This window comes from Leucoraja erinacea, chromosome 11, assembly GCF_028641065.1.
Source record: "Leucoraja erinacea ecotype New England chromosome 11, Leri_hhj_1, whole genome shotgun sequence".
In the NCBI taxonomy this organism is placed as follows: Eukaryota; Metazoa; Chordata; class Chondrichthyes; order Rajiformes; family Rajidae; genus Leucoraja; species Leucoraja erinaceus.
The window spans coordinates 45,812,019-45,838,285 of NC_073387.1; the positions used below are offsets into that span (position 1 = coordinate 45,812,019).

A 26,267-nucleotide genomic window follows, 5' to 3' on the forward strand; every position below is an offset into this window, starting at 1 on the left:
AAGCTAAACACAGTGGCGGACACCAGGTCACGAAAATTCAATGACAACATCGAATGGATGTTAGACCCAAAAATATTTGCTAGAATTGTTAAGCAATACGGTACGCCAGATATAGATTTGTTTGCGTCTAGATTAAATCACCAGCTACCCATATATGTGGCTTGGGCACCAGACCCAGAGGCAGCAGCGGTAGATGCCTTCACGCTGGATTGGGGAAATTTCTTCTTCTATGCTTTCCCTCCCTTCTGCCTCATCAGCCGGGTACTCCAGAAAATACAAGCAGACTCGGCTTCAGGTATTCTGGTCGTACCCGACTGGCCTACCCAACCATGGTTCCCAGTTTTCCACGACATGGTGGTAGAGTCACCGATGGTTTTTCACAGCCACCCACAACTATTGACTCACCCGGTATCCGGCATAAGCCATCCATGCCATCAAAAATTGAAACTCCTGGTTTGTAGGTTCTGAACAGGCCTTACCAGGGATTGGGGTTATCAGAACGAACAATCACCACCATGTCGGCGTCCCTGCGAGTCTCTACCAAGAAGCAGTACTTGACCTACATCAAGAAATGGGAACAGTACTGCTTGGATGCAGGGACATCATACAAGACAGCCTCGATCACGAACGTGCTGGAATTCCTGGCCCACTTGCACCATGACCAGAAGATGAGCTACAGTGCCATCAATGCAGCACGGAGCGCCCTGTCCGCTTACCTTATGCCTACAGGACATCACAGCATTGGATCCCACCCTCTGGTTATAAAACTCCTCAAAGGGATTTATAATACTAAACCTCCTACACCCAGATACACCCATGTATGGGATGTAAGTGTAGTTTTGTCACACCTTAGAGGTTGGCCTCCGGTGGGATCCTTGAGTCTAGAGCAGTCCACTCTCAAGACCCTCATGCTCATGGCGCTCGTCTCTGCGCAAAGGGTTCAGTCACTGCATCAACTAAGACTGGACAACATGGTAACCACCCCAGACTCCATTACATTTACCATGCCGGGGTTGGTAAAACAAAGCAGGCCAGGTATGCCCAACTCTCCGTTAATCTTCCGGGCCTATCCTCCAGAAACTAGGCTGTGTGTAGTGACCCATCTATACAACTACGTAGACACAACCCAAACGCTTAGAGGGAGTGAAAAAGCCTTATGAGTCAGCCACAAAAAGCCTTTTGGACGGGTTACCAGCCAGACAATATCTAGGTGGTTGAAACAAGTCCTAAAAACCGCGGGGATTAACACGGATGTTTTTAAATCCCATTCTATCAGGGCAGCGTCCACGTCAGCGGCGGAACGGATGCAGGTTCCCATAGACCACATCCTTAGTACAGCGGGATGGTCAAGGGAATCAACGTTCCGGAAATTCTACCACAAACCGCTGATGGAGAAGGACTTGTTTGCGGACAAAATTTTAGAATCTGCAAACTTATAATTTAAAGCCCAGGGGAGCTATTTTTTGTTATTGTTAAATAAACATTTTTGTTTCAAAAAACTAACAAATTCGTTGGTCTTTAGATACCACTTCCTCCCTCGATGAACTTCGGCAGTGAGTGATATAGCTGTTACACGGTTTGAAATCACAGACCTTTGAAGTCTTCACGTAGTCACTCACGTGACTCTGAAGTAAAATAGTGAGATTAAACGAGTACTTACCAGTACGAAGTTTGATCTGTATTTTATGAGGAGTTACGATGAGGGATTACGTGCCCTCCGCTCCCACCCTCGTTGTATAGATCAAACTCAAGCTGATGTCTCTTTAATCTTTACTATCTTTACTTCAATATTGTGTCTACCTGTGATTCCACACCGCTGCTTGGAAGTATGCCGCGCCTGCGCACTGGGTGGGTTCTTCACGTAATCCCTCATCGTAACTCCCCATAAAATACAGATCAAACTTCGTACTGGTAAGTACTCGTTTAATCTCACTATTCTCTGCCACAGAAGGTAGTTGAGGCCAGTTCATTGGCTGGATTTAAGAGGGAGTTAGATGTGGCCCTTGTGGCTAAAGGGATCAGGGGGTATGGAGAGAAGGCAGATATGGGATATTGATTTGGATGATCAGCCATGATCATATTGAATGGCGGTGCAGGCTCGAAGGGCCGAATGGCCTACTCCTGCATCTATTTTCTGTGTTTCTATGTTTCAATGTCTTGGATCACGTTATTGCATCTGTAATTAAGCAGAATGTGCTAATAATTGCAATTTTCTCCTCGCTATAACTGCCTCATCATTGTGCAGCCAATCATTATTTACCATCGAGTATTACGAGATGTTTGAAAAGTCACTGAATATTGAAAGTCACTAAATGTAATGGTTAAATAGTGCTTATTTGTCACATGTGTAACTCCACAATATGACTCTTATTACATATTTACACATGCGGGTGCTGCCATATTTTGTCAACTTCAGATACATTCTATTTGATTCCAGTGGCTGAATATTGTTAAATGCAAAAATAAAATGACTTACCAGGCACTGCAGTTAAACATGCCTCTACAGAGCAGACAAATAGTGGAAACAGAAAAAGGATAAAAAAGTTATTTTCCCATAAATAATATAATGTTTAGAAATTGTATTGTCATGGCAGTAATAAGAATTAAAAATATACTGCTTTCAATTAGAATTACTCAATCAAACTGCACAATATTGAAGAGTAGCAGTTAGTAAAGTATTCATCCTATTTTGACTCTTGCCATCAGTGGCGACACTCAGCTTTTCTGATACTAATATTTAATTAGTGCTGCTTTATGTTAGTAACAGCAGCTATTTGGGAACAGATGTCAGAATTTTCATCTTTACAATATTTTGTATATCCATGGCCCCAGGGCTCTCAGGGCTCTCCAAGACATGGGCTGCATTGAAACAGAGAGTCAGAGCTCTACCTCATGGAATCATTTGGCCCAACATTTGGCCCAACATTTCCATGCCGACCAAGTAGGCATTCTGGGCGAATCCCATTTGCCTGAATTTGACTCACATCCTACGCATATATTTGTCCAGATTTGGGGCATGGACAGTGATTTGCATTATTTCATACTCAGATGAATGAATGAATGAATGAATGAATGAATGAATGAATAGTTTATTTCGGCCATACATAAAAAAGAACAAAACTTTACAATCTGTGTAAATATGAACCAACACTGTATCCATTTCACAAAACGTTCACATAATCAATGACCAAAAAAGGAGTAGGTTGCAGCCACAAAGCTTATTTATGCCTATCCTATACAATCCATAAAATAAGATGACCCAGAATATCAGCATTACAAAAGAAAAAAAAAATACTCTAAATTGTAATCCTTACTTATTTTACATTTTAATCATTTTACATTATAATCCTTAATTATTTACAGATTGGAATACACCGACTCAGCTGTAATGTTCTACATAACTATTTCATCCTTGATTGTAATTCTCATGCACTATAGTATAGCAGGAATACATTATGGTTAGGATTGACCCAGATTTCCCAAAAAAGGTGGATTTGGCAACAAAGCATTTTTTTCCATCCACCCTGCTGATCTCATCACTAATACTTTACTCCAAATGTTCTTTCTTTGCCAATAATTCTGCACATTGAGAATAGCAACAAACTAAATGGGTCACAGTAATTATACCAAGAGAATTGTGTGGGTATACCTGAGTGAAAGTGGATTAAATTTAGTACTTTACATAAAGTAGATATTGAATGAGAAGACTCAATATTACTCCGATGCACCTCATACTGGGAACAAGATGAATTTTACAAAAGGGTCAGTGATGTGGAATTCAGTATACCCTGTACTTGAGAGTTAACTTATGGTAGAAAATATGCATGTACTCATAAACCATTATTTTCCAGATGCAATATTTTTGACTCAAAATACTTTAACTATAGCTGATTATAAACTCTTTTTTCATTTCAAACATGTTTAAAGGATGAAATCTATTAGAAAGAATTCAAGTGATAAGATTTTGGATTAGTACGTTTATGGTGGAATTGTAAACCTATCCTTTATTGTCCGACTTTCATGCTCCAGGAAGTAAAGACCATTCATAATTTTCATTCTTGGTCAGGCGATAATCTGTTGGTAACAATTCAAATACCCATATATACATCCTGTTGGCAATTTCTTACAAAATACAGCTGGAGCTCAGTTTCCTTTTGGAGGATTGTGCACTGTAAGGGTAAAATTTGCAGTATATTTCAGGGTATTTAGAAGGAGATTTAACTTTCCCCATAGAGGAGGGATTACCAGAGGGACAAAATTGCTGACCTTGTGATATGAAGATCCAGTTAAATTACAAAAGAAAAAGGAATCCTTTGGACAACACAAAATATTTTAAAAATCCAAAAGCACTTTACAATGATCTTTGTGAACAATCTTTTAGAATGAGATTGCTTACTTTTCCTTAAAATCCGAAAATCTGCTGAATCCTTGATTAACTTTTCTTCCTTGTACCACTGCACACTTAAAGGCGAGGAACCCTGGACTCTGCACTCCAGTACCACCAACTGGCTCTTTGGTGATGTGACGTCCTGCAAACACTGCAAGAAGAAGACACATTGTTTTTCTATTGATTATATAATAAGCCACAGTACAATATTTAGCAAGCCATTACTAAAAGAAGCAGTTTGTGGAAGTCACTGCTGGGCGCAAAAAACACTAGCGAGGCTATTATTCCAAAACATGAACAGGAAATGTTGGAAGCACACAGCAGGTTGAGGGAGAAACAGTCAACATTTTGGGTCAAGGACTCTTCATCAGAACGAGCAAAGTAAGAAGCCATGTTTTGACTGCAGTGAGAAAGAGGGTGGAGTAACCATCAAGGATTAACATGGTAAAGGATATTAGCATAGATCCCTTTGAAGAGGGGATCAATGTTTCCTCAAGATTGCATGGGGAAAGAAAATAATCAGGGAACTGATGCCCCACTCTTATAAATGAGACTATTACATTCAGCACGCATCTTCTCCTGTGATTATGCAGTTTTGGAATGCCATATTTATACGTTCTGAATCCTTTTTAATAATACTTTTCAGATGTTGGCCTTTTCCCATATATTGCTATGGTTTAATAGTCCTCAGGTGATTGTAGAACAGGGATAACTAATTTATTGGCAACGTCAAGTCGTCAAAATGATTGTTGCATGCTCAAGTATAGTGAGGTACACGTAAATGAAAATCTCGTTGCACTAGCATCACAGGCACAGACACAGACAACATGCAATCTCCGCGACAAGGTCATGGCACGTAGCGGCCTCATCCGACACCTGGTAGGAACAGGTTGGAGAGCCAGTCCATCAACTCTTCGCACCCCTGCCTTACCTCGTGTGTATGCTCCAGCAGAGTACTGCGCACCCGTATGGAGTAGAGGTAGACATGCTAGCCTGGTGGACACGAGCCTGAACAGCGCCTTGTGAACCATCACTGGGTACCTTCAACCTACTCCAGTCGAGCAGCTCTCTATACATGCAGGCATTCCGCCTGCAGGGATCCGAAGGCAAGCAGCAACCCTGTCACTATCTCATTGTACCGTGGACCCAGACCACCTCCTACATCAGGCTATCTGCAGAGAGCAGAGGCCACCCCGACTGAAGTCCCGTCACCCCTTTGCTCCACATGGAAAACAACTCCTAGCATCCATCCAGCCAACTGTGACAAAAACACACTGGATAGCCACCAAGTGGTCTCAGGAGTGGAAAGCAACCTCATCTCCATTACATATCTACATCTCTTCACCAGATAAAATCTGTCCAGGGTCTGACCTCCCCAGAGGAGCATGGGTGAAGCTTAACAGACTTGGTACTGGAGTTGGGTGTTTCAATGCCAGCACGTGGAGATGGGGGCTCCGCCAGAGGCCAGCCTGTGAATGCGGAGCAGAACAACACACAGCCAACTATGTCATCTCAGGGTGCCCACTCTACCACCCACCAAATGGAGCTCAGGGCCTGGCAGACATTGACGCAGAGACAACATCCTGGCTGCTCAACACCCGGCTTGAGATCGTACTATTCCTTTGGTTTATGTTTCATTCGCAAGAAGAAGAAGACAAGATGCAAAAACATAACTTGGACATAAATTACACCAACTCTGCAAGACAGTGAAAAGAAAAGGAGTGCAAAAAACATAAGAGCAAACAATACATAATTAGAAAGCAAGCCCATGGTAAGACGAGTCCATAGCCGTCCATTGCCGAGATAATATTAGGGTAGTGCAGGTTGGTTCCAGAACCTGATGGTTATAGGGAAGTAGCTGTTCCTGAGCCTGGTGTGGGACCTTAGGCTTCTATCTCCTGCTTGATAGTCACAGCAAAAATCTTGGCCTGGATGATAGATGCCACCTTCTTGAAGCAACACCTCATGTAAATCATTTTGATGATGAGGAAAGCTCTGCCTCTGATGGATAAGGCCTCTTTAAGCATCCTAGTAAGTATCTTGGTGTTTTATATTACATTTCCTAAACCCGTTAATAAAATTGTAGGACTGCATCTGCACTTTGAAATATTGGTTGTTTTGCAAACAGTGTGATATGTGAGATGCATTAGATATCAACAACAGTAATAAAATAACTTTGGCTGCTTTCCATGGGTTGCCCGGGACTCTTATAGGTTTTCCTTGCTCATATCACATTGCAGCCACTTCAGAAATACTTTCACATGCTAGGATCTGAGTAGTAAATTTCATAAACATTTAGCTTATTTTAATTAGTGATATTGTTTTAAAGTGAATGCCAGTAATATTAATGTTTTTTAGCTGTGCAGTCTTTTTCTTTTCACTATTTTGCAGAATGTGTCGTCTATGTATAATTTGTTTTTGTGTAAGAAAGAACTGCAGATGCTGGTTTAAATCGAAGGTAGACACAAAATGCTGGAGTAACTCAGCGGGAGAGAAGGAATAGGCAACATTTTGAGTTGAGACCCTTCAGACTGATGTCAGGGGAGGGGGTGGGACAAAGATAGAATGTAGTCGGAGACTAGTGAGAGAAGTAAGACTAGTGAGAGAACTGGAAAGGGATGGAGAGAGAAAGCAAGGGCTATCTGAAGTTAAAGAAGTCAATGGTCATACCGCTGGGATGTAAACTACCCAAGCAAAATATTGAGGTGCTGTTTCTCCAATTTGTGCTGGGCCTCACTCTGACAATGGAGGAGGCCCAGGAAAGAAAGATCAGATTGGGAATGGGAGTTGAAGTGCTTTCAGATTAGGAATGGGAAGGAGAGTTGAATTTGAAGTTGAAGTTCCTCTGCTCAGTCCATCTTAACATACCTGATCTCCCAGTGGCTCAGCACTTCAACTCCTCTTCCCATTGCCAATCTGACCTTTCTGTCCTGGGCCTCACCCATTGTCAGAGTGAGGCCCAGGAAAATATGAGACGCTTTTCCTCCAATTTGCGTTTAGCCTCACTCTGACAATGGAGGAGGCCTAGGACAGGAAGGTCAGTGTGGGAATGGGAAGGAGAATTAAAGTGTTTAGCAACCAAGAGATCAGGTAGATCCAGGCAGACTGAGTGAAGGTATTCAGCGAAACGATCGCCCAGCCTACGTTTGGTCTCACCGATGTATAAGCGTCCACACCTTGAACAACAGATACAGTAGATGTTTCAGATTTCCAGCATGCGCAGGGGTTTTATTTTTCCAATTTTCATGCAGTTGAATGAAAGTTGAAATAAAAATAGAAAAATGTTGGAAACACTCAGAAGGTCAGGCAACATAAGCAGAAAGAGAAGCAGGGCTGAGTTGCAGTTTTGTACCATTTTGCAAATTATTTTTTGATTTGAAATGTTACGGTAATTCTCTTTCCAAAGATGCTGCCTGACCTGCTGAACGTTTTCAGCATTTTTTGTTCCCCCCCCAATGTATTTCCATTTACTACTGTTGGCTTGGAGTTCATTTTAGATTGTGGCAATGAAGGTCTTGCACAAGATCTACAACCAAGTTGCAAGGAACACCACCGCAGCAGAAACACAAGATAACCATATCTATACTTGTAAATCCAAATTATGAGTGCAATAGTCTCCATCCACAATTTTCAAGAACATTTGATGAATATATATATAGCTATCAAAATACTAAAGATGGAATTCTGGAGACAGAAATAAATTGTTAAAATATTATCTTTTTTCAATGGTTAATTAGCTGTTCCACTAATGGAGAATTGCATGACAGAATGAATGTCATGCGCAAATGTCAGAATCAATGAATTGGATTTTATTTACCTTTGTAAAAACTGGAGCATTTCCTGTTGAATAAGTGGAAAACATTGGCCTTTGAGTCTGTCAACATAAAACAAATTCAAAGTTTAAATACTCAATTAATAAAAGGGCAATTTCGCAAAGTGTCCTCTTTTACCCTTTGTAAGTGAGAGACAAAGGGAATTTTCCATTGACTTGACATTTGAAATGTAACATATTTAAATAATTTGTTCCCAAACATTCTGGATCTTCTAAAGCTTTTTGCTGTACATCGGTAACATAGAAACATAGAAAATAGGTGCAGGAGGAGGCCATTTGGCCCTTCGAGCCAGCACCGCCATTCATTGTGATCATGGCTGATCGTCCCCTATCAATAACCCGTGCCTGCCTTCTCCCCATATCCCTTTCCACTAGCCCCTAGAGCTCTATCTAACTCTCTCTGAAATCCATCCAGCGACTTGACCTCCACTGCCCTCAGTGGCAGGGAATTCCATAAATTCACAACTCTCTGGGTGAAAAAGTTTTTTCTCACCTCAGTCTTAAATGACCTCCCCTTTATTCGAAGATTGTGGCCCCTGGTTCAGGACTCGCCCAACATTGGGAACATTTTCCCTGCATCTAGCTTGTCCAGTTCTTTAATAATTTTATATGTTTCTATAAGATCTCCCCCTCATCCTTCTAAACTCCAGTGAATACTAGCCTAGTCTTTTCAATCTTTCCCCATATGACAGTCCCGCCATCCCAGGTATCAATTTCATGAACCTACGCTGCACTGCCTCAATCATAAAGATGTCCTTCCTCAGATTAGGAGACCAAAACTGTACACAATACTCCAGATGTGGTCTAACCAGAGCCCTATACAACTGTAGAAGAACCTCTTTACTCCTATACTGAAATCCTCTTGTTATTCCATTAGCTTTCTTCACTGCCTGCTGTACCCGTAAGCCAACTTTCAGTGACCGGTGTACAAGGACGCCCAGGTCTCGCTGTACCTCCCCCTTACCTAACCTAACCCTATTGAGATAATAATCTGCCCCCTTGTTTTTGCCGCCAAAGTGGATAACCTCACATTTATCTATATTATACTGCATCTGCCACGCATCTGCCCACTCACTCAACCTGTCCAGGTCACTCTGCAACCTCCTAACATCCTCTTCCTAGCTCACATTGCCACCCAGCTTTGTGTCATCCGCAAACTTACTAGTGTTGCTCCTAATTCCCTCTTTCAAATCATTAATATATATGGTAAACAGTTGCGGCCCCAACATCGAGCCTTGCGGCACTCCACTCGCCACTGCCTGCCATTGTGAAAAGGACCCATTCACTCCTACTCTTTGCTTCCGGTCTGCCAACCAATTTTCTATCCATGTTAACACCCTACCCCCAATACCATGTGCCCTAATGTTAGTCACCAGTCTCCAGTGCGGGACCTTATCAAAGGCTTTCTGAAAGTCTAGATACACTACATCCACTGACACCCCTTCATCCATTTTACTTGTCACATCCTCAAAAAATTCCAGAAGATTAGTCAAGCATGATTTTCCTTTCATAAATCCATGCTGACTTGGACTAATCCTTTAACTGCTATCCAAATGCCTCATTATTACCTCTTTAATAATTGACTCCAGCATCTTTCCCACCACCGAAGTCAGGCCAACTGGTCTGTAATTCCCCGTTTTCTCTCACGCTCCTTTCTTGAAAAGTGGGATAACATTAGCTATCCTCCAAACCACAGGAACTGATCCTAATCTATTGAACATTGGAAAATGATCACCAATGCATCCACTATTTCTGGAGCCACCTCCCTGAGGACCCTGGGATGCAGACCATCAGGTCCAGGGGATTTATCATCCTTCAGTCCCATTAGCCTACCCAATACTATTCCTCGCCTAATAAAAATTTCTTTCAGTTCCTCTACCCCCTTAGATCCTCTGTCCTCCAGTACTTCTGGGGGATTGTTTGTGTCTTCCTTAGTGAAGACAGATCCAAAGTACCTATCAAGTCTCCTGTCATTTCATTGTTGCCCATAATAATTTCACCCGTGTCTGCCTTCAAGGGACCCACATTTGACTTTGCTACTCTTTTTCCCTTAACATATCTAAAGAAGCTTTTACTGTCCTTCTTTATATTCCTGGCCAGCTTCCCCTCGTACTTTATCTTTTCAGCCCGTATTGCCCGTTTTGTTTCCTTCTGTTGTCCTATGAAAGTTTCCCAAATCCTCTGGCTTCCGGCTACTCTTTGCTGTGTTGTACATCTTTTCTTTTAGTTTTATTCTATCCCTGACTTCTCTTGTCAGCCACGGTTGCCTCCTACTCCCCTTAGAATCTTTCTTCCTTTTTGGAATGAAATGATCCTGCGTCTTCCGGATTATGCCCAGAAATTCCTGCCATTGCTGTTCCACCATCATTCCTGCTAGGATCCCTTTCCAGTCTACCTTGGCCAGCTCCCCTCTCATGCCTTCATAGTCCCCTTTGTTCAACTGACACGTGACATTAAACTAAACTGACCAGAAAACTGAACTGGAAAAACAATGGTGAACATGCTTCTGAAGATTTGGGCTTTACGGTAGTTTTACCAACGTATACTTCATTGATCTGTCTGGATTAGTTTACTTGAGAATTTTACTTTGAATTATTCAATTAAAATTAATTCTTGCCAGTTGCTAGTTATCCATTTGTCCCTTTGGACAGCCATTGGCAACTGGTCAATTCTTGTGGTTTAGCAGATTCATAACAAGCAGGTCCATAGCTGGCCTTCATAACAAGAGGTGTTGAATGTAGGAGAAAAGAGGTCCTTCTACAGTTGTACAGGGCCCTAGTGAGACCACACCTGGAATATTGTGTGCCGTTTTGATCTCCAAATTTGAGGAAGGCATTCTTGCTATTGAGGGAGTGCAGCGTAGGTTAATGCCCAGGCTGGCGGGACAGTCATATGTAGAAAGAATGGAGCGACTGAGCTTGTATGCACTAGAATTTAGTAGGATGAGAGGATATCTTATTGAAACATATAAGATTATTAAGGGATTGGATACGCTGGAAGCAAGAAACATGTTCCCGATGTTGGGGGAGTCCAGAACCAGGGGCCACAGTTTAAGAATAAGGAATAGGCCATTTAGAACAGTGATGAGGAAAAACCTTTTCACCCAGAGAGTTGTGAATCTGTGGAATTATCTGCCTCAGAAGGCAGTGGAGGCTAATTCTATGGATGCTTTCAAGAGAGAGTTAGATAGAGTTCTTAAAGATAGCGGAGTCAAGGGATATGGGGAGAAGGCAGGAACGGGGTACTGATTGTGGGTGATTAGCCATGATCACAGTGAATGGTGGTGCTGGCTCGAAGGGCCGAATGGCCTACTCCTGCACCTATTGTCTATTGTCTATTGTGTACATTTGTTTTGCAAATGTCACTCCTTGCTTGAATCATTATCATTCTAGAAGAGAAACAGACTTCTAGAAGCCTTTCTACAGTTATTTTCTTTTTTAACGGATACATTTCTGTTCACTACCTGCTGGGCATTGACAGATGATGTCTGAACACGTTTGGTGTACATCTGAAGCTTTGTAGGACATGCAGAACCTTCAATTCCGGAAGAAGAGGCTAATGTTACTGACACAGTTGCTGCTTTCCTCTGTACCCTGATGAGAAGAGGAAATTAAGGACGTTTTATGGAGGTCAATATTTAAGATGTACTATGTTTTTACCAGACGAATCAACGGATAACGATCTTGCCTCTAGGTAAGACACTTGTGGTTCAAGCCTCATTCTCAAGTTCAAAATCTAGGTTTAATGACATTTTGAGGGAATGCTACATTTTTTGAGGTGCTATGACTTTAGATACAACATCAAATGAAAATTGTTCTCTGTCTTCTGGATGCATGTAGAAAAATCTTTCAAATAACAGAGACGCTCCCTTTGTCTGAAGAAGGGTCTCAACGCGAAACGTCACCCATTCCTTCTCTCCAGAGATGCTGCCTATCCCGCCGAGTTATTCCAGCCTTTTGTGTCCATCTTCGGATACTTAGTATAGTTTGGTTCAGAGACACAGCGCGGAAACAGGCCCTTCGACCCACCGAGTCCATGCCCACCAATGATCCCCATACACTAGCTCTAACCTACACACTAGGGGCAATTTATAATTTTACTGAAGCCAACTAACCAACAAACCTGTACGTCTTGGGAGTGTGGGAGATACCGGAGCACCATGATAAAAGCCACAGAGTCAGGGGGAGAATGTAAAGCAACAACTCTACCACAGAAGGTAGTTGAGGCCAGTTCATTGGCTATATTTAAGAGGGAGTTAGATGTGGCCCTTGTGGCTAAAGGGATCAGGGGGTATGGAGAGAAGGCAGGTACAGGATACTGAATTGGATGATCAGCCATGATCATATTGAATGGCGGTGCAGGCTCGAAGGGCCGAATGGCCTACTCCTGCACCTATTTTCTATGTTTCTATGTTTCTACCACTACACCACTGTGCCGCACATTTATCATTCATCTTTAAAAGCTATCTAGTTATTGTCACGTTCTGTTTGTGGTTTCTTGGTATGGGCAAATCGGTGGTTTCCAAGTCTCCCCTCAATTGTTAATTAACTGTTACTTATTTAGATTAACAACTTGGAAGCCAAGTGCAAACCAGTCAAATTCAACGTATGCACTAAATGATTAGTGGGAGTTGGATGTGGCAACCCTAATATGTCTGTGCTGGCAGTTGAGATTCAATGATGACGCATGAAGTTTGGAGGAAAAGTGTATGAAACTTAAAAGGGTGGTTTTGAAAAACAAAAAGTCTGAGATTCATAGTAAATGAGTTACCTGAAATAGCCAGTTACTATGGAGAAGAAAGTAACAAAACAAACAGAGTGCTGAGCTTTGTAGCCAGAAATGTGATGTGCAAGTCAGAGAGAACTATTTTTAACCATACTGCACTGTAGTTAGATCACATCTTCTCCAGAGTGGTCAGATTTGGTTGCTAAGACACAAAACAAATATTCCAACAAAACAGGCAGTTCAGCGAAGAGTCATAAGATTTATCCCTCCATTTGGGGTACGGAGGTGGGGGAATAAATAAACTCAATAACCTTTTCGCTCTTTGTGGCAGAGCAGAAAATTGTAAAACTAGAACAGAGCCTTAAATCGTACCATGACTAGAGGTCAAGATGTTTAGGCTATTAGACAAAGAGGAATTTCATCATTGGTTTTAGATCCTAAGTTTGAAAAAGAAATTTTTAAATGTTATTAAACAATAACTTGTTATTCCATACTTACTGGGGCATGATGGTTTCTATAGTACATGGATTTGAAATGATGTTCACTCTGTCAAATCTGTATCAATCACAACAATAGAATTGAATTACATTAGCTTAGAACTTTACAAAATAATTTGATATTTTATTTTGCTAAAATATGGGTCGTCACACCGATTCCAACATATACAAGATATTTAAAACCTGTTCTAATAGAACATTTGGACTTGAAAAATGTGCAGTTAGTATATATAGTGAAATTAAGTTATTATATTTGCACATCTTGCTGGGAGAGTTTTTGTTGCCAAGACACGACATGTTTATTTACTCCACTACTTTCAGCCTTCTGAAGGGTCTCTCATTTTCTAAATAAATATAGAAACAAATATGTGAGTGCAAAAGCAAAAAAGAAAAGCTAGAAATCTGAAATAAAACAGAAAACACCATGTATTATGCAGAATATGCAACATATGTTTTCAAGAGAGAGTTAGATTTAGCTCTTGGGGCTAAAGGAATCGCGGGATATGGGGAAAAAGCAGGAACGGGGTACTGATTTTAGATGATCAGCCATGATCATATTGAATGGTGGTGCTGACTGAGAGCCGAATGGCCTACTCCTGCACCTATTTTTCTATGTTTCTCTGTAGAGTGAGTATATGTAAATCTGCCTGTAAATGGTAGATTTAATTCCAACGCAACCATTTTCCCACTAACGCTATTAAACCAGGCATGCCCCCCCCCCCACCTCCCTCCTCGCACCGCCCCCCAATTTCTTCTCCACCACCCCTCCCCCCACTCCACCCTTTGTTAATCTGCTGAAATTGGAGTTCAGCAGCAAGAGACTGGGAAGGACAAAATCAAAATGTATTTTCCTTCTGGTCCATTGTGTCGTGGATTGCGGATCCTAGATGCTTGCTCAAACATACTTTTAAAACAGTTCATACACTTGCATGATATTTTACTAAATTATTTTGATTTTTGTTCTAACCTTTCACAATTGTAAATCTAGCATTAGTTCACATTTAAAACGGCAAACCGTACCAGTTGGAGCTCCCACAATTAGCACTGACTTGTGCACCGCAGGAAGTCACTGCAAGACGGAGAGCTTCTCTCTTTCGCTGATCCTCTCCTTCGCGTGTCGTGGTTGTCAAGGATTTCAGTCTCCAACCACTCCTCTCTCTGCAGCAGGAGAACTCACTTGTCACTTGCTGGGATTTGAATTTCAGTTCTATATTTAAGAGAGTGTCTTTTTGTTAACAAGCGATCTAATTAATAATTTTGAAATATAGCCATCAAAGTGCAAGACTGAAATCATTAGACACTTATAGCTTTAACGATTTGCTTGTTAAAAAAGCCTTTACATGCAACAGATAGTTTGCTTTTTCTCTGTAGTACCGTACTTTAAACCCTGTTTTAACTTGCAATCCATTACATTGCAAAACCCAGAAATGTAGCGTATTCTATCTGCATCATGTATATCATACACAAGTTGCAACCTTTGATAAATGTAATACTAACCTCTGTGAAAAGGGCAGCATTTGACCCTGTATATCCGGGAGCACAATCTCTGTAACCTAATGCCAGTTGAAAGCATTGAGATTTTAAGAGATGTTAATCATGAAAAAAATAGCAGTCCAAATAAAAATATTCATTCATTAAGAGGAGAAAGTTCATGGTGTTATGGTAAAATTCTAGGGTCCAGTGCGATCTTGGCTTTTCTTACCAATTGCTCCCTAGTTACTATGTCGCCGTAAAATATTTAATCGTGGAATGAAAAACTTCCAGCATATGGGGTTTTTGCGTTTTAGAAACATAGAAACATAGAAATTAGGTGCAGGAGTAGGCCATTCGGCCCTTCGAGCCTGCACCGCCATTCAATATGATCATGACTGATCATCCAACTCAGTATCCTGTACCTGCCTTCTCTCCATACCCCCTGATCCCTTTAGCCACAAGGGCCACATCTAACTCCCTCTTAAATATAGCCAATGAACTGGCCTCAACTACCTTCTGCGGGAGAGAATTCCAGAGATTCACCACTCTCTCTGTGTGAAAAAAGTTTTCCTCATCTTGGTCCTAAAAGATTTTCCCCTTATCCTTAAACCGTGACCCCTTGTTCTGGACTTCCCCAACATCAGGAACAATCTTCCTGCATCTAGCCTGTCCAACCCCTTAAGAATTTTGTCAGTTTCTATAAGATCCCCCCTCAATCTTCTATATTAATTACATATTGGTTTATTGAACTGCTTAATCTTCTGTAAGGTTCACGGTTGAGCCAGAGCCAAAGCAGACCAGTTCTAATGTTTCATGGACCTTGGAGTTCCCTGTTCACTTTGCTAAAGTGGGATCAGTCAGAGGACTGCATATCATTACCATGCTGTAATATGTAAAATTGTACATCTGTCAAATAATATCCAATAGGCTCATTTTAGCTTGTTTATCATCTACTCATACTTCAGCTATAGCAAATGAACAGTTGATCATCATGAGTAATTGATCATTCACTCACAGACGGATAGATGCTTTCCATTCTTGGATTTGGGGTTAATGTTACTGGTGTTTCTGTAATTCAATCCCCTGTTTCCCGCATTCCATAGTTTGTTTTGAACGGAGACTCAGTACGTGACTAACTGGGATTCATTACTTATCACTGCATGATGTCCCCAACATCAGTAAGTGTTAGAGAATACTCTCCCTTAGACACGGTTCAGGTTAATAACCATTAGACAAATGTACAGTAATTAACAGTGATTGGGCAAGTGACCATGTTTCTTAAGGTTGTGCATTTACAGTTATCATAAATACCATTGTTCCCCTCAAGAATTGTTCGGAGTGTCATCTCAATCTAAAATCTGCCCTTTAGTCATGTTCACTCTTTATATGTCAAATCATGAGTACAATTATTGCCAACTTGTTTCTTATTTGGTTTCTCTGGTAGACAATCAGCTGTGCAAATACCCAACATACTTCAACATTCTTATGTGAAACCATATGGAACGATTGAGCTAATCTTGTGTTCCCACAACAATGAATGCGATGGGGAAACATGAGTGATTCCATGATGCTCATTCATGACAGAAGCCTCCTCGTGGTGATCATTGGAAGCGATGACGCGATGCACTCTGTGATGCGTCGGGCGACAATTCTGTCAACATGTTGGATGACGACAGAAGCCAACAGCAAGCTACATCGTCTGACACACGAGCGATTACTTCTGATATAACAAACAGGCCAACTTCAGGCTAGTGATTTATTTGCATGAGTGCTATGTGCAATCAGGAGTTACCTACTCTACAGTGCCAGAGACCCGGGTTTGATCTTGACTATGGGCGCTGTCTGTACGGAGTTTATACGTACTCCCGATGACCTGTGTGGGTTTTCTCCGGGTGCTACAGTTTCCTCCCACACTCCAAAGATGTACAGGTTTGTAGATTAATTTGGCTTGGTATAATTGTAAATTGTCCCTAGTATGTGTAGGATAGTGTTGTGTGCAGGGATCGCTGGTCAGCGTGGACTCGGTGGGCCTGTTTCCGCGCTGTATCTCGAAACTAAACTAAAAAAATAAAACAACCAATAAGCCAATTGCTTGCATGCCTCAGCAAAGTACCCTTTATAAAGGCCGAGCGTTCCTTAAAGTAATTCTGTATCTCTTAAGGGAAGAGCAGTTGGTAGCAGTCATTGCGAAACACGGATGTGGAAACGGCATTACAATCACGTAATATGGATGAGTGGACCCCATGGTTTTCAGACTTTGCCCAGGTGGAAGAGATGAAAAATAGAAAACACATGATCTGTCTACAGGGAAAGGAGGTCCTCCAGACTCTGATTACAACAGAGATACCTCTGGCAGTCAATGGCAGCTGTCAAGTTCTGATGACCTTGTAATTGTAAGGGTAAAAATACCCTAATGGGCCTGATCTACAGGCCCTCAAACAGTAGCCTGGACATAGGGTGCAAGTTGAATCAGGAGTTAAAATTGGCATGTAGTAAAAGTAATGCTGTGGTTGTTATGGGAGATTGCAACATGCAGGTAGATTGGGAAAATCAAGTTGCTACTGGACTCCAAGAAAGGGACTTTGTAGAGTGCCTTTGTGATGGGTTCTTTGAACAGCTTGTATTGGAGCCTACCAGGGAGAAGGCAATTCTGGATTTAGTGTTATGTAATGAACCGGATTTGATAAAGGACCTCGAGGTCAATGAGCCATTAGGACCCATAACATGGTCAGGTTTAATCTACAATTGGAGAGGGAGAGGAGTAGATCGGAGGTGTCAGTGTTGCAGTTGAATAAAAGGGACTATGTACATGAGGGAGGAGCTGGCCAAAGTTGACTGGAAAGATAGACTAGCAGGGATGACAGTGGAACAAAAATGGCAGGTGTTTCTAGGAATAATACAAAAGGTGCATGATCAGTTCATTCCTAGGAGGAAGAAAGAGTCCAAGGGGAGAAAGGGACGATCAAATTAAAGCGAAGAAGTACAATGTAGCAAAGATGAGCGGGAAGCACGAGGATTTGGTAATGTTTAAAGAACAACAGAAGATAACCAAAAAGACAATACGGGGAGAAAAGATGAGGTATGAAGGTAAGCTAGCATAGAATATAAAGCAGGATAGTAAAAGCTTCTTTAGGTAGGGGAAGAGGAAAAAATTAGTTAAGACCAAAGTTGGACCCTTGAAGACCGAAAAAGGTGAATTTCTGCTATCCAGTGCAGTGCCATCAGAGTGCTGCACTGCTAGAGGTACCAGCAATCAGATGACATTAAGCCTCCTTTCTGAAGGTAAAGGTCCCACAGAACCATTTTGAAAAAGATTGGGAATAATCTTTGGTTCCAGATTATATTTATCTCTTACTCATGGCATAAGTGTGACTTTCAGTAGCAGATAAACTAAAGCAAGGATGAGTTTCAATTATATTACAAAGGTGGGAACAGATAATCTTAGTGATGGAACAGATATGTAATCTGAAGTATATCCTGGAGTCAAATATCACACAAGTTTCCAAACAGTCTGGTTCAGTTTCAGACAATTGTCAGGCTTGGGTCAATGGTTGCTGAATGGATTATGGCAAATAATATCTTGTCTCTTGCCCAATATCTATCCTTCACTCAACATTACTAAGCCCCCCCCCCTTTCCTTCTTTTAATACACTCCTATTAGACGATCCTAATATCTCACTTTGTGCTCAAAAGCAATTTGTAGCTTGATAATGCTGTGTATTTGGAAAGGTTTAATTTGCCGAAATGTGATCTTGCCATGGAAGCCCTCATACCTTTTTTATACTTTCATCATATTAAATTGAGAGCAACCTTGAGATTGTTTGCAATAAAGTTAATGTTGATGACAACTCTGGCCAGAACATTCCATACTGAAATGTTTCTTTAAATCAAGATAAATTATATTGCAGAGAGAATGTGTACTGAAGAATTTTAGAACAAAATATCCTGAGGTACATTTAAAAAAATAAGAAATTAATTTTTATATTTTTAAATGCACCTCAGGATATGGCTGCAATTAGTCTCTGGGTTCGCCAAGGAACGCAACTGATATTTGTAACAGCTGTGGAGATCTTGTGTGTCCTTCTCTTGGATGTGAACCAGAGAGAATATCTACCAACAACTGACTGCAGTCTCTAATGTGATTGAAGCCACAACTAAAAAACAGATTACTTTGCGATCTAGATTTCTGAAGCTGGCATCCTGTACATTTCTGTAAAAGGCAGATTGTTGAGTCTTTGTTAAATTGCAGTATACAAACATAAACAACTTCAGAATTGGAACTTCGGTCATTGAGTTTATTCAAAACACAATGATAGATTTCTGGATATTAAGGAAGTCAAGGGATATGGAGACAGTGCAAAAAATGGCATTGAGTTAAAAAAATTGATGAATAGAGGAGCAGACTTGAACTGCCAGATTTGTTTATTGTCATATACATTAGGGCGCATTGGAGTTATTTACAAAATGCTGAACTAACTCAGCAGGTCACGCAACATCTCTTGAGTGAAGAATGGGTGACGTTTCAGGTTGAGGACCTTCATCAGACTGAGAGGAATTGCAGAACTCCCATCAGAGAGTGGAGGAGAACTTCTTCAAAGTAGGCATGTTGCAGAAATCCCACGGGAGTTCTACAGTGTAAACCAGCTTCTGCAGTTCCTTCCTACATAGGGTGCATTGAAATTCCTTCTTCACATGTAACTCAGAGTATACAATATAAATGAGTCATGATAAATACAACAATAACTACGATGAATGCAAAACAGCATCAGTGAAAGGGCATAACATGAAAGGATGAGGAACTATCAATAATTGCACAGCAGATAAGTTTGGTAAACATGGCTCTCAACAACCTCTCCAATGATTACATACCACTCCTTCTCACTCATACTATGCTTACCACCGCTTCCACCAGCAGCCATCTATCACTCAGATCATGATCCTTTGGCCTTGTGGGCATGCAGTGCAGATTTGTGTGGGGGAAGGAACTGCAGATGCTGGTTTAAACCGAAGATAGCCACAAAAAGCTGGAGTAACTCAGCGGGACAGGCAGCATCTCTGGAGAGAAGGAATGGGTGACTTTTCGGGTCGAGACCCTACTTCAGACCTTCTTCAGTCTGGGATATAAATTCATGACAGTGAGATTTAAAAATCATGTTTTAGTGTGAATTCTTGTGTGGGATTAGTTTGTTATTTGGATACTTAGGCTATTTAAAAAAAATTATCCTTTTCTTAAGAAATGGAATCTACAGGACATTGTTAATGGGAAAGTAGTGGGCAGAAAGGCATGTCATGCGTGGTTTGAAGAGCAAAAACTTGTAGTTTACAATGCCAAAATTGAAAAGTTGAGGAAAAACAAGGTGTACAGAATTGCTTATTGGTTACAATCTGAGGAGTATGATGATGCTACTGATTATGATATGCCAATGTACCAGCTAGCAACTGATCTTCTACATAAAGACTTGGTCTATTGCTAGAAATTGTAATTTATTTACTTCTCTGTTGCGGACTTACAGCATACAATACAATAATATTAAAGTTCTGATCTTGAGAATATCACATTTTTGAATTTTCAAGGCAGTCTGGGTGTTTATTACTATTTCCGTCACAACGGTCAATTTTGTAATTAGCTACAATTAGGTAACTAACTAATTATATGCTTTAATTTCAGGTCATCCAAGTAAGATGTTTTATATTTGTTTCAGAATGCTTCAATCTATTATAACTGAAAATGTAATTCAGTTCTCTTAATTTTTAAGAATGTTATGGGCTTTTGACTGTCCTCGATCACAGCTTTTGTGTTAAGTCAATGGAAAAGCAATAGGGAACAAGATGCTAATTTCCGAGTATGAAAATGGCCATAACTTTTTTAATACTGAAGACATGAAAGTGAATTAGGTGTCAAATTAAACTCCTTTTTATGCTTTATCTGACGAGATAAATTGCAGACTTGATTTTTAAAATCTCGAAATTTTGTAACATTGCTAATTAATTGCAACTCTAAAATGAGCTCCTCTCTACAATCACTCACAGTGCTAATTTCAGAAGTTTTGAAATAAATCCCACACTTGAGCAATTCTAGCTTTAATAAATTCCTTTGTACCGCCTTAAATAAATAAAGCAGGCTCTAAAAATTCAAAGTTGTTCATAATATGTAGCCGTATATGTAACCAAATGTGTAGGGTGGAACTGCAGATTCAGTTATAATCTGAAGACTGACACAAAAAGCTGGAGTAACTCAGCGGGTCAGGCAGCATCTCTAGAGAAAAGGAATAGGTCAAGACTAGACTTAGAGGCTGGGAAAAGGGTAACTGAATGATCTAAATTACTCATCCCAATTAGTCACCAATTAATCAGATTGCTTTTTAAAGTCTGAGAGCACACAGTGTTTGCTTACTGAATCCACTCAGCATACCGTTTTGATACTAAATCTACGAACCTAGAATCCATATCTATTTTTGAATATTCAAATCAACCAGTTGAAATTCCTTTTTAAAAGCCTCTGGAAATTACCTCTGCGCTTGGAAGAATATGTTTCATTAGATAAAGCTATCCCTATCCAGATAATTTAAAATGTAAATTTAGACATTACCCTTGTCTAGCTCTTTGGCTTCAACATCCAATACCGAATGAATGAATAAAACATCAACATAGTGACCATACACAAACCTTGTTTAGCTCTTTGATCTTAGAGTCATAGAGTAAATACAGCGTGGAAACAGGCACTTCAGCCAACTTGCCCACGCCGGCCAACATGTCCCAGCTACACTAGTCCCACCTGCCAGCATTTGATCCATATCCCTCTAAACCTGTCCTATCCATGTACCTATCTCACGACTTCTTGAATGCTGGTATAGGCCCTGCCTCAACTACCCCCTCTGACAGCTTGTTCCACACATCCACCACCCTTTGTGTGAAAAAGTTACCACTCAGATTCCTGTTAAATCTTTTCCACTTCACCTTAAACCTATGTTCTCTGGTCCTCAATTCACCTGTGCATCTACCTGATCTATTCCTCTCATGGTCGTATACACCTCAATAAGATCACATCTCATCCTCCTGTGCTCCAATGAATAGAGTCCCAGTCTACTCAACCTTTGCCTATAACTCGGACCCTCTAGTCCTGGCAACATCCTCGTAAATCTTCTCTGTAACCCTTTCCAGCTTAACAGCATCTTTCCTATATCACAGTGCGCAGAACTGAATACAATACTCTAAATGTGGCCTCACCAACGTCTTATACAACTGCAACATGACCTCCCAACTTCTATACTAAATACTCTGGCTGATGAAGACTAATGTGCTAAAAGCCTTTTTGACCACCTGATCTACCTGTGACTCCTCCTTCAGGGAGCTATGCACCTGCACTCCTAGATCCCTCGGCTCTACAACACTACCCAGAGCTCTACCATTCACTCTGTAGGTCCTGCCCATGTTAGCCTTCCCAAAAGGCAACACCTCACATTTTTCTGCATTAAATTCCATCAATCATTCCTCTGCCCACTTGGCCAATTGATCAAGATCCTGCTGCGATTTTTCACAACCATCTGCACTATCTGTAAAACCACTCACTTTTGTATCATCAGCAAACTTGCGAATCTTGCCCTCTATGTTCTCATCCAAATCATTGATACAGATGACAAAGATATCGGGCCCAGCACCAAACCCTGAGGCACACCACTAGTCACAGGCCTCCAGTCCGAGAAGCAACCTTCCACCATCAGCCTCTGCTTCCTTCCGTGAAGCCAATTGTCTATCCAGATCTGAAGAAGGGTTTCGGCCTGAAACGTTGCCTATTTCCTTCACTCCATAGATGCTGTTGCACCTGCTGAGTTTCTCCAGCATTTTTGTGTACCTGTCTATCGAGTTATCTCTCCTTGGATCCCATGCAATCTAACCTTCCAGAGCAGCCTACCATGAGGAACCTTGTTAAATGCTTTACTGAAGTCAATATATACTCCATCTACAGCTCTGCCTCATCAACCTTTTTGGTCACATTTTCAAAAAACTCAATTAGATTTGTGAGACACGACCTCTCACAACCTTCTTGAAAAAGGAAGTACTGTTTGCTTAAAATCTTACAATTAAATGCCAAGTTTTCATTTCTGATCACTAATTAGATGGTCTAATTTGATAAAATAAAAGCACTCATTTGATTAAAACGAAGTAGTAACTTAATAATATTTACTTGTAACTGAACAATAGACAATAGACAATAGACAATAGGTGCAGGAGTAGGCAATTCGGCCCTTCGAACCAGCACCGCCATTCAATGTGAGCATGGCTGATTATCCCCAATCAGTACCCCGTTCCTACCTTCTCCCCATATCCCCTGACCCCGCAATCTTTAAGAGCCCTATCTAGCTCTCTCTTGAAAGTATCCAGAGAATATAACCATTCAGAATCAAAACCTAAAGTACATTGATGAACATAGAGTTAAAGGGTGAACAGGACTTGGTGTAAGCTAAGAAATATGCACCAACTTATTTGTTCAGCAGTGTTTTGAGTAAGTTCATATCTATGTCTATTTAGAGTCTTCATTTTGTGGTTTCACTATATAATATATATTTATTGATTCTCACCTTATCTCATTAAATACAGATAAAAGTAATCTTCTTGAGATTCCATACTTTGGAGTAAAATTCTTCACTTAAACTAGCAACTAGTACCTTCTCAGTCCTTCCATTGCCTCTAGTTTATCATGTTGCTTATCAACATTGTGCATCACATGGGGAGAGTTTTCCTCCAATTACCTACTGGAAAAAACAAAGTAATTGCCTTCATTCACTGCCTTAAACTCTGCTCTGCAATTTTCTTCTCTCTCATCATCTCTGCTTGTGGCTGTTTTAGCTATAGAACAATCGAATGCTGAGCGGAAATTCTAATCCCATATGCTCTTTATCCTCAAGAGTGTACACTCTGGAGTTTGTATTGTATTGTATTGTATATCTTTATTGTCATTTCCTGAGTATTCGCATACCCAGAGGAAACAAAAAAACGTTGCTCAACCAGTGTCCATTCAGTGTGCATGAAAAATAAATAGAAATTAAAAAAAAAAAAAAAGTCACAAGTTTAGAAGGATGAGAGGGAATCTCATTGAAACATATAAGATTGTTAAGAGCTTGGACACGCTAGAGGCAGGAAACATGTTCCCGATGTTGGGGGAGTCCAGAACTAGGGGCCACAGTTTAAGAATAAGGAGTAAGCCATTTAGAACGGAGACGAGGAAACACTTTTTCTCACAGAGTGGTGAGTCTGTGGAATTCTCTGCCTCAGAGGGCGGTGGAGGCAGGTTCTCTGGATGCTTTCAAGAGAGAACTAGATAGGACTTAAAAATAGCGGAGTCAGGGGATATGGGGAGAAGGCAGGAACGGGGTACTGATTGGGAATGATCAGCCATGATCACATTGAATGGCAGTGCTAGCTCGAAGGGCCAAATGACCTACTCCTGCACCTATTGTCTATTGTCTCTGCTGCCTTTTACCTTTACTTCTATTCACCCATCAACTTGGTCCAGCCGTGCTTCAAATTTAACATGCATACCTTGTGTCCAAATTCACACTTGGCGTAGCCCCACCTTCTCCATAAACTGAACCAGCTTCACAACCATTTAAAAAATGTGCATTGCTCCAAGTCTGCCTTCTTCTGGATTGCTTTCAGCGGCATAGTTTCTAAACTCTGGGATTTACACCCTAATGGGCCTGTCCCACTTAGGCTATGTTTAGGCGACTGCCGGCAACTGTCATAGTCATAGCAGGTCGCCAAAAAAAACAGCGACTGGAACCCCATTTCGACATAAAATTTGAAATAGAATCATTACTTTACCAACAAAAAAAAAACGATGTCAGAACCGGCGACAATCTACGTTATCCCGGCGACAACCTACGTTAACCCGGCGAGAACTGCAATAGCACCAACGTCAGGAGAAGTCAAGCTACGCTTATTGGCATCAAAACCCACTGTCCAAAAAATGTTCAACATGTTGAAAATCCAGCAGTGACCAGAAAGACGCTATGACTCTTTGGGCGACCGAGGAGGCTACTCACGACCATACAGGCGACCATGTGGCGACAGCCTAGTCGTCTGTAGTCACCTAAAAAATCGCCTAAGTAGGACAGGCCCATAACTCTCTGCCCCACCACCAGTCTACAATTCTTTGACCATCATTTCCCAAACATCTTTTGCTATCTTTTGCAAACATTCATTGGCTATATTTAAGAGGGAGTTAGATGTGGCCCTTGTAGCTAAGGGGATCAGGGGGTATGGAGAGAAGGCAGGTACGGGATACTGAGTTGGATGATCAGCCATGATCATATTGAATGGCGGTGCAGGCTCGAAGGGCTGAATGGCCTACTCCTGCACCTAATTTCTATGTTTCTATGTTTTATGTAAACTTGTGTCAGATTGCGTGCATTAAGTGATGCTGCAACATGTTTTGAGTATACTAAAGGTACAATTATTAAAAATGAGGGAAGAGAGAAACCTCCAGACATGCATTTTATTATTCTTGCAGAATTCTAATTTTTTAGAGAATACCTCTTTATTTTGCAATTTTATAATATGAACCTTCAGTTTATTTACCAGACTTTCTAACTATTAACTTTTTTGTCTCTGGCTTAGTTTGCAATTTGAATGGATTTTGTTAAGATTTATCATTACGTTCTTCATGCTAATTTCAATAACTACCTTCAAAGTTAAAATATATAATAATTCATTTTCAGACAGACCATATTATTCATATATATCCTCCATAGACCTACGTTTATAACTGTAATACAAATCATTCCTTCTTACCAGTATATAGTGATCAAAGACATGTAGAAATCGACCATCAAATCCTGTATCTTGGATCTCTATACATTGGTAGCTTTCTTTATTTAGGTGTGAAGTATTGCCCCTTCTCTTTGGATTGCTGAAATTTGTTAAAGTTCAAACCAGAAGTTGACAGGGAGCAGGGCTAGGCTGTAGTCCATCAGATGGCACTAACTTCAGAAATCTACAGAATGATCCTTCAGCCGGTGCTTGTCATGAATGTTTCTGAAGAATAAAACTAGGAAGTGATCTCAAGCTCATCTCAGGTTTCTTGGCCACGGACCAGCTGTTCCCTACTCGCTTAGTCAAGAAATACTAAAATAAGAGAAGCATTAAAACTGAGTCTTGAGGCCATCTGTCCAATGACACATTTGGTTGTTATTTTATCGAGCTCACATTTAAAATCAAATGAAGGATAACGCAAAATTAAACTGTTAGTCTGTACTGTAATCATGTAAAATGGCATTTATTTAAAACGTACTTAAAAGATTGAGCATATTTTCAACATGTAATATATTTGTAAATACACAGGGCACTCTTTTCA

The 26,267-nt window shown here is 40.7% G+C and overlaps 1 protein-coding gene across 2 annotated transcripts in view; it reads right to left on the reverse strand.

Moving 5' to 3' along the window:
• The window catches only part of LOC129701754 (myotilin-like), an 86,189-nt gene extending 60,239 nt beyond the window's left edge, over nucleotides 1-25,950 (reverse strand). The window contains exons 1-7 of one of the 2 annotated variants that reach the window (XM_055643162.1): nucleotides 25,706-25,950; nucleotides 14,462-14,648; nucleotides 13,443-13,499; nucleotides 11,683-11,812; nucleotides 8,205-8,261; nucleotides 4,397-4,538; nucleotides 2,477-2,500 (exon numbers count right to left, since the gene is read on the reverse strand). In XM_055643162.1, the coding sequence (XP_055499137.1) occupies nucleotides 2,477-2,500; nucleotides 4,397-4,538; nucleotides 8,205-8,261; nucleotides 11,683-11,812; nucleotides 13,443-13,450 (361 nt within the window). In that variant the 5' untranslated portion in view covers nucleotides 13,451-13,499; nucleotides 14,462-14,648; nucleotides 25,706-25,950. The remainder of the gene's footprint in view (nucleotides 1-2,476; nucleotides 2,501-4,396; nucleotides 4,539-8,204; nucleotides 8,262-11,682; nucleotides 11,813-13,442; nucleotides 13,500-14,461; nucleotides 14,649-25,705) is intronic. The other variant, XM_055643163.1, reaches the window with a different exon arrangement.
• Between the last annotated feature and the right edge of the window lie 317 nt (nucleotides 25,951-26,267).